The 9413-nt window shown below is 44.0% G+C and overlaps 1 protein-coding gene across 1 annotated transcript in view; it reads left to right on the forward strand.

Annotated features, from left to right (window-relative positions):
• REEP2 (receptor accessory protein 2) overlaps positions 1–9413 on the forward strand; it is a 37502-nt gene that overhangs the window by 19562 nt on the left and 8527 nt on the right. The window contains exons 5-6 of the mRNA XM_015407371.1: positions 8230–8343; positions 8656–8803. Of these exons, the coding sequence (XP_015262857.1) occupies positions 8230–8343; positions 8656–8803 (262 nt within the window). The remainder of the gene's footprint in view (positions 1–8229; positions 8344–8655; positions 8804–9413) is intronic.

Here is a 9413-nt window from a genome sequence, read left to right on the forward strand (position 1 = left end):
GAGCGCAAACTGAGAAAAAATTTAAAAACCCGCCGACGCAAGCTGAGAAAAAAATTAAAAACCCGCCAACGCACACTCCAGCGCGTCAATAGTGTAGACGCCAGGGAGCGACGTGACTGCGCGGTGAGGTGGGATAAGGGAGGTAAGTGTGATCGCGATTATCCAGATCGAATATAATCGGGTCAGAACCGGAGCAGTTTAACCTGCTCTCAGCACACCGTCTGACCGCACCCACAATGTACAATTTTTCATTTGGTTCTTTATCTCCTCTAGATGGGGGTAGCTTGTTCTTGAATGCTTGCCTACAGTTTTTACTCTGTTCTCACTAAAACAATCTGGCAATTTTCCATCATCATTAATGAGTTTTCCATTATCATAAGTTTTCCCAAACCAGAGGCTTCTTCAGTGTTTTGGCTTAAAAGGTGCTTTGCAACTTTTTAAAGTGTTAAGTGCCACTGTGCCAGGGATATAGTCTCACTTTGGTTTAAGTTAAGACCATTCCTTCTGTATAGCCTCAGCTCGTCCCAAATTGTTGCTCAGTTCGTAACAAAACTGAACATCACTGACATCACTGCCTCATCCTTAGCCTAGCCTGTCCATTCAGCCCTGTATGTGGAACAGATAGCATTTGGGTGAATGCTCCCTTGGAGGTCCTGAACGTCCTACCTAGAAATGTAAACTTAGCTCCAATTTATATTTTCAAGAGTTAGCACAAATGTGCAGTATGACCGCAGGCTCCTTTCCTGCACTACCTAAGAGCCTGTTTACCATGGACATGACATCTGCTTTCTTTGCATCAGGTAGACAAGTCATGATGAGGTCACTAACCCATTTCTATATTTCTAGTTATCAAATCACCCATTGTTAGGACCATCCTTTCCACCCCCACCCCCCAGGATATCCTTACAAGAGGGCATTTGTTCATCACTCAAAGAAAGGTTTCCTTCTTCAATGATAATCACTTCAAGAATCAGTATGATCTCCTCCTCCCTTAAGACCTTCATTCTGCATAACAGCAGAAGTGTTGTCAGTGTAGGAGTTTGATCCTCCATACCACATCCCTGAAGGTCGCATTCTCAGGCCTCTCTGCCTGTTCCAGTTTTTACAGGTCAATCACCTTGGCTTCAAGAAAATGAGCTTGCTCCTTGAGAGCTAGGAGTTCATTACACCAAGGGTATACCCATGACTTCCAGCCATCAAGCAAATAGAAATTCTTGTGGCATTTAATGCAAACACTGGAAAGCTCTGCCACCTTTCTACCGTCATTATTTTAGCTTCGGTTAATATTTATAAAACTATGAATAGATAGTACCACCACATCCTCACTTACTGGTGTATCTTCTGCTGCTTTGAAGGTTTGGATTTCTCCTTTTTTCTGACAATAGTAAGGAGACTTTGGTGGAATATTAATTATTCCCCAAAGCTCTTGCTGTTTGTGTTTTACCAGCTACTACTGCTGCCCTTTTCCATAAAGTGTAGTTTCCATATTATTCCCACATTGCAAACGTGGGGCTGGAGCTGAGACCACTGTGGCTTGCCTACCTAGTAAATTCATGGCAGAGGGGATATTGACCTGAAGAGTTGCTGTTTTGTAACCCAGTCTCTTAGCCACTAGTCCAGCTCTGTGACTTGACATCTACACACATTGAGAGATGCAAGGCATGAATTCAGTAGGGTTTCCTGTTGAGATCTTTGTTGTTCAGTCGCACAGTCGAGTCCGACTCTTCGCGACCCCATGGACGAGCTCTCTCCAGGCCTTCCGGTCTTCTGCCGTCCTCTGAAGTTGGCTCAACTTCATGTTCGTTGCATCGATGACACTGTCTAACCATCTCATCCTTTGCCGTCCCCGTCTTCTTTGACCTTCAATCTTTCCAAGCATCAGGGTCTTCTCCAGTGAGTGCTCCCTTCTCATTTGGTGGCCAAAGTATTTGAGCTTCAGTTTCATTATCTGGCCTTCCAGGGAACAGTCAGGGTTGATTTCTTTGAGGATTGACTGATTTGTTCTTCTTGCAGTCCAAGGGACTCTCAAGAGTCTCCTCCAGCACCATAGTTCAAAAGAATCTATTCTTCGGCGCTCGGCCTTCCTTATAGTCCAGCTCTCGCAGCCATACATGACTACTGGGAATACCATTGCTTTGACCATGCGGACTTTTGTTGGCAGGGTGATGTCTCTACTTTTTATCATGCTGTTTAGGTTCGCCATCGCTTTCCTCCCAAGGAGCAGGCGTCTTTTAATTTCATGGCTGCAGTCACAGTCTGCGGTGATTTGATGACTAGGGAGCCATGTACCTGATGTTATCTGCAGGTCGTCTTGAAGAAACAGGCTCTGAAGAACTGCTCTTCCAAAAGCAGCATCAGTTTTAGCACAGTGCATCACCACCAGGAACTTCTCAAAGGCTGAAGTCAGTGAACCAATAGCAGACCTGCAGAGATATGTCACCAAGTATCTGGAGAAAGTGGCAGAATCAGGAGCCATAATGACCCTTTCACAGTACTAGCTTGCTTGATACGTTCGCATCAAACTTTAAAGCCAGGCATCTTTCCCGGCATTTGAAAGACATGTTTGCACTCACTGGAGAAAACCCTGATGCTGGGAAAGATTGAAGGTCAAAGAAGACGGGGACGGCAAAGGATGAGATGGTTAGACAGTGTCAATTATCATAAGTTTTCCCAAACCAGAGGCTTCTTCATGTTTTGGCTTAAAAGGTGCTTTGCAACTTTTTAAAGTGTTAAGTGCCACTGTGCCAGGGATATAGTCTCACTTTGGTTTAAGTTAAGACCATTCCTTCTGTATAGCCTCAGCTCGTCCCAAATTGTTGCTCAGTTCGTAACAAAACTGAACATCACTGACATCACTGCCTCATCCTTAGCCTAGCCTGTCCATTCAGCCCTGTATGTGGAACAGATAGCATTTGGGTGAATGCTCCCTTGGAGGTCCTGAACGTCCTACCTAGAAATGTAAACTTAGCTCCAATTTATATTTTCAAGAGTTAGCACAAATGTGCAGTATGACTGCAGGACATGGACATGACATCTGCTTTCTGTGCATCAGGTAGACAAGTCATGATGAGGTCACTAACCCATTTCTATATTTCTAGTTATCAAATCACCCATTATTAGGACCATCCTTTCCACCCCCACCCCCCAGGATATCCTTACAAGAGGGCATTTGTTCATCACTCAAAGAAAGGTTTCCTTCTTCAATGATAATCACTTCAAGAATCAGTATGATACCCTTAAGACCTTCATTCTGCATAACAGCAGAAGTGTTGTCAGTGTAGGAGTTTGTAAATGCATTTTAGGAAGAATGAAAAACACAATAATCAAGAAACTCCCAGAGTATGGGGCCGGGTGCAGTTTGGCGCCCCTAAGGGCCAGCCCGCTCTAGGCGATAGCCTAGTTCGCCTAGTGAGTGAGCCAGCCCTTACACCAAGGGTATACCCATGACTTCCAGCAAATAGAAATACTTGTGGCATTTAATGCAAACACTGGAAAGCTCTGCCACCTTTCTACCGACATTGTTTTAGCTTCGGTTAATATTTATAAAACTATGAATAGATAGTACCACCACATCCTCACTTACTGGTGTATCTTCTGCTGCTTTGAAGGTTTGGATTTCTCCTTTTTTCTGACAATAGTAAGGAGACTTTGGTGGAATATTAATTATTCCCCAAAGCTCTTGCTGTTTGTGTTTTACCAGCTACTACTGCTGCCCTTTTCCATAAAGTGTAGTTTCCATATTATTCCCACATTGCAAACGTGGGGCTGGAGCTGAGACCACTGTGGCTTGCCTACCTAGTAAATTCATGGCAGAGGGGATATTGACCTGAAGAGTTGCTGTTTTGTAACCCAGTCTCTTAGCCACTAGTCCAGCTCTGTGACTTGACATCTACACACATTGAGAGATGCAAGGCATGAATTCAGTAGGGTTTCCTGTTGAGATCTTTGTTGTTCAGTCGCACAGTCGAGTCCGACTCTTCGCGACCCCATGGACGAGCTCTCTCCAGGCCTTCCGGTCTTCTGCCGTCCTCTGAAGTTGGCTCAACTTCATGTTCGTTGCATCGATGACACTGTCTAACCATCTCATCCTTTGCCGTCCCCGTCTTCTTTGACCTTCAATCTTTCCAAGCATCAGGGTCTTCTCCAGTGAGTGCTCCCTTCTCATTTGGTGGCCAAAGTATTTGAGCTTCAGTTTCCATGACAGCTTTGTGTTGAACAGGGGAGCTTTCTAAGATAGTCTGTAATCAGGAGTCACTGGAATATAAAGTAGAGTACAGGTCATTTGCCCAACATTTTTAAGGAGACAGATTTCCCACTAAATGGTATCTAGTTACAGATGTGGTCAGCATTGACTTTGACTTTGCCAGCTCACTTCGTAGATAGTCTCCGTTGTAGTTCATAAAGTCATTAAGGGATTCAGATACACTCCATGTGGGACATCACGGCATGGATCCAGGCTAGCATTTTCAAGTGCAAGGACCTGAGAAGTGAGGTTTTTCCACCTCCTCACTTTTGTGGCAGCCTGAAACTCCCCCAAGAACTTAATTTGGGGGGCATTTCAGGCTGCTGCAGAAGTGGGGAGGTAGGAAAATTCCATTCTGCAGATGGAAATCCTTATCTGGATCCAACTCCATGTGTGGATATTCCTGCCATGTCTTTGACAGCAAAAGTGCCTTAAGAATCATTCCCAAGAAATGTTTTTCTATGATGAAGTTTTAGACTAATTTCTGTGTTTCTGCTCTTCCTTGGATTCCATTAATTCTGAAATGACTGAATTTTGAACAGCAAACATAATACTTATAGGGCTCACTACATGTTACAATTTTTGTCATGTTTATTTCAAACATTAGTTTTTCCTTTGCAAATTTTGCTTCCAGGATTGCTTTATCAAAGAGGAGAGCAGTGTGAGGAAGAGAGGGAAACTTTAACCCTATCACTCCTTTTAACTGGTTTGATCTTACCTTTGCTGAGGAAATAATGTGCATAATAGTTAGTTTTCCCCAATTGAGTAAAAGCAGCTCAGGGATGGCTGAGCTTGTAGTTACCTGAGTGAACCAAATGACACTGGTACCTGGAATTTTTTTGGGGGGGATATAATGTCTTAGAGTCTTCTACACAGGGGGCCTTTCATGGTTTTTAAATTGGTGATTGATACATCAATTACCACTACACATATTTAAAAGTGTCAGTATGGGTGGGACCAGGAAAAACCTGGACTTTCCTGTTCACATCTGGCAGCTGTCTTTTCCAAAAAAGATCGTGTCAAAGCAGGTTTCAGAAAGAATGCGGCAAAGCCAAGGAAACCAAGTTTACGAAATCACCAAGATGCTGTGGGAAAGCGGGAAGAATACCCACTTCCCAGTAGCATCCAAGCCAGGAAACACAATGCATTTGGAAAACCTCATAATAGCAGGGTAAAGGTTTTTCACTGACAAATCCTTGTATGTCTTCAACTGACCAAGTAACTGTCTACTAGAATCTCCAAAGATCCATTTGGTTATGTTTATATATTGTGAAGCTCTTTGATAGTCTGAATAGGGTGTTACAGTTGCTCCTACTCTAGGAATTATTTTGGAATCGACTTAGAACTCACTGAATTATTATTTTTTTGCCCCCTGAAGGGGATTTTTTAATTTGCATTTTCTATAAACTACAAAAAACTACAACTAAAGATTGAAAGGGGAAAGGAAACTATGCCCTATCGCTATATCTATGGGAAATGGGAAAAGGATAGACTAATACATAGAAACTACTTGGTGGGGAAAGGGCACCACTATTCATCTATTGGTTTGGGGAAAGGAGAGCTAATACATATCACAATCTTATTAGCTAAAAATAAGGCTTATTAACCTAATATTACAAGTTTGGTGTACAATTTAATTCATTCCAGTATTGCTTTAAGATTATGCATTTAATAGCTTGGCACAAATTCTGAGACGGGATGCGTCCGAGCGGCAAAACGCTTAAACTGGAAGTCAGAACTCAATTGATGTATACAGTACACCCTTAGTTTTCTGACAAGTTCCATGTGTGTGCTTTTAGTACCATAAGATCCAAATCATCCAGAGAAACAGAAATCAGTGTCTCATTACTTGTGACAGACTTATTGATGGGGAAATATTTCCCATGTTAGCAGCCATGCTGTCGTTAAATAAAACATTCTGGGTATTACATATGATTTCACTGCTGCATGCTAAATTTAGCACTTTGGGCTGTTCGGATCAGACAATCAGATATTGCTAATTTTCTTTTGTCGTGTACTGAGTTAACAGTGCTAGGCCTGTGAATCTTCCTAGTCTTGAAAGTGATTCTAATTGTTGCCTGTTTGTTAAAAGCATGTTGTCATTGCTGAGAAGTAAAGTCCTGAAGTTACAGTAGAAGTTAACTGGCTAATCTTTCATCAAATTTGATTTAAGGCCAAAGTAGACATTATGGGGAAAGTCACATTTGTTGTTCACATATATACCCTGTTTGCATATGAAGCAGGAGGGGGGAATACATGAAGGGGCACAAGAGTACAGGAAGCTAAATCCTCCCAATTTCTCCAGCTTATTTCCTTGCACCTCTTTCGCTCAGGTACTTTTCTGCCAGCCCACTTTTAATATCAAAAGTGAGCTAGGCTAAGAGAAAAGAAACTGAGCCAAAGGTGCACAGGTGGGTAGGGTGGAAATGTTCAGCTTTGTTTACCCACACATGCCCTTTTTGCGTAAAACAAACAAATACTGAACTCTTATTCCTCACATACTTCATGTGTGAACCAGGTCCCCTACCCAACCCAACCCATATATCAGAGAACTGATGACTGGACATTTTAGCCTTTAGTCATGACTTGAGGCTGAGTGTGACAAATAGGGATGGGCACAAACTGGGAAAATTGAGGTTCGTCCTGGTTCGTGGAGTCTCACGAACCTTCATGAACTTTCCCATTTACCAAACTGGTTCATTTCATGAGCTTTGTGATGCAGTAGAATGGCCTCCCTGCAGGCTAGAGATGCCAAACACTCAGCAGGTCTCCAGCTGACTCTCCTCTACCTGCCCTCCAAGTTTGGTGAGGATTGGATTTCAGGGGGGCTTAGTTACAGCTGTCCAAAGCAGGTGCCTCCAAGGAAGTGCTCTCTGGGGAAATCACAGCCGCAGGTTCAGGAGTGTGTTGAACAGACCCCTGCAAGCTAGAGGCGGCTCAGAGCCCTGAGTTCACCAGACACTACCCCAACCAGGGACAGGTGTTCAAAAATGCCACTAAGGGGGAGTGTGGGTCCTCAGCTGAGGAACCCAGTAGCTCAGCCCCTCTGCTCGGCGTGAGCAGAAGGGCAGGTGCCTCAGAGCCCTGAGTAAGCACCAAATACCCCCAACCCCACTTTTCTCACTGAGGAATGACTTCCAGTTCCCTTCCCTCTCTGCCTCTAACTCCCTCTCTGCCTACTTTGGTGTAGGGCCAGTTTGGTGTAGTGGTTAAGTGCGCAGACTCTAATCTGGGAGAACTGGGTTTGATTCCCCACTCCTCCACTTGCAGCTGCTGGATGGCCTTGGGCAAGCCATACTTCTGTCAGAGCTGTTAGTAAAAGAGCAGCCCTCGAAAGAGCTCTCTCAGCCCCACCTACCTCACAGGGTGTCTGTTGTGGGGAGGGGAAGGGAAAGTTGTAAGCTGCTCTGAGGCTCTGTGAAGGGTGGGGTATAAATCCAATCTCTTCTTCTTCTTCCAACTGCCTGCTGCCAAGTAAAACAGCTGTGTGTGAGCTGGGGTTATATATCCATTGTGCTCTAGAACTCTCTTATTGGCAGCCAGTGCTGCCTGTCAAGCTTTAGAGGGCCACTACTGGTGTTGCCAGGGCTGCAGAAGTCCATCCCCCCATTGCTTTGATGATTAATTGAGTGGTGCGAGTGTGCCTGCTGCATGAACCACTGACACGAACTGCACAAATCTCTGTAAAAACCATGGAGGTTCATGGGAGGTTCATTGCAGGCGTGATTGCACAACCCTTAGCTCACGAACCATAAACTGGCCAATTTGTGTGATGAATTTAGCTTTGTGATCAGGTTCGTGCCCATCCCTAGTGACAAACTGAGAATTTCTGTTCTGTGTGATAAAGGAAATCATTGTCCAAACTGTATGGGCTCATACTCTGGGGAGCTTAGAAACTGCTGTGTATGAGTGTGCATCTCTCACTAGAGGGCTATAGTTATACAGTTTTAATCTTTAAATGTGATCTTCCCCCAATTAAATCCTAGGAAATTGATGAGTACATCAGCCAGGCCCGTGACAAGAGTTATGAAACTATGATGAGAGTTGGCAAGCGAGGATTAAATTTGGCAGCCAATGCAGCAGTTACTGCAGCTGCAAAGGTAACCTCATACTTGTGTGCAATGTCTCCTCTATTTGTTTCTGCTGGTCTAATGTTCGGTATAATGCCGGCACCCCCACATCACCCAGGGTGACTTCTGGGCATCTGCTGGGCTGTTCCTTCTGGTTAGGGCTGCTTTTAACATGAGACAGTTTTGTTCTTTCATCTGGCACCCACGTTATGTCCCTCTCATACCATCATCTTGCTCTTGTACCTCCTGTGGGGCATAGACCTTTTCCAATATGTTTCCTTTGATGCATTCTGAATGACATGATGCATATGCATAGTTGAATTTTGCTATGGTGTCTTAAAGGGTCAAGGAGTTTTGTCTGAAAAGCTACGAAGTTTCAGCATGCAGGACCTGACTTTGATTCGGGATGATGACACTGTGCATTTACGGAGCCCTGAACCACGCTTGCGTACCTCCACTACTGGCCTTCTTGAAACAGTCGACGATTCAGGTACTAGCAACCCATTGATTGTTCCACAAGGGCAGGTGTCACAGAGACTTGAATTTTAAAAGCATAAGGTTAAAGGCTGAATGTACGTGTGAACAGTAGTACAGGTAATTGGCTGTGAAGTGAGCTATGGCCCCTTCTCATTCAGCTTCTTTAAACACATATGCTGCCTATGGATCAGTTCCTGATTTACTATTTATGTTCATTCTCTTCTTTTCTGCATTTGTTTTCTTTCCTTAAGTGCCTAGAGTGTTTACCAATCAAACACTTTGTTTGGTGCTTTAATAAAGTTTGTAAACACTTTTTTAAACTTTCACATTTATTTTAAGAGGAGAGGAAGTTGGCTTCTGATTGACACCAGGACTGAGAGGGCTCAGACGACTGGAGAGACAGTGGCGGCGGGTTCGTGACGAAGCAACAAGAGCATCCTATCGAACGTTTATGAAGTCAAATGAGATGGCAGTCAAGGCCGCGAAGAAGGAGTTCTACGCGGCCGAGATTGCATCTGCAAACTCGTACCCAGCACAATTGTATAGAACGATTCGGTCGTTGACCACCCTGCCACAGAGCAGACAAAATGTTAAGGAACTGGATATAGGCTGTGAGGCTTTTG

Source organism: Gekko japonicus, unplaced genomic scaffold (assembly GCF_001447785.1).
Source record: "Gekko japonicus isolate JY-2015 unplaced genomic scaffold, Gekko_japonicus_V1.1 scaffold298, whole genome shotgun sequence".
NCBI lineage: Eukaryota > Metazoa > Chordata > Lepidosauria > Squamata > Gekkonidae > Gekko > Gekko japonicus.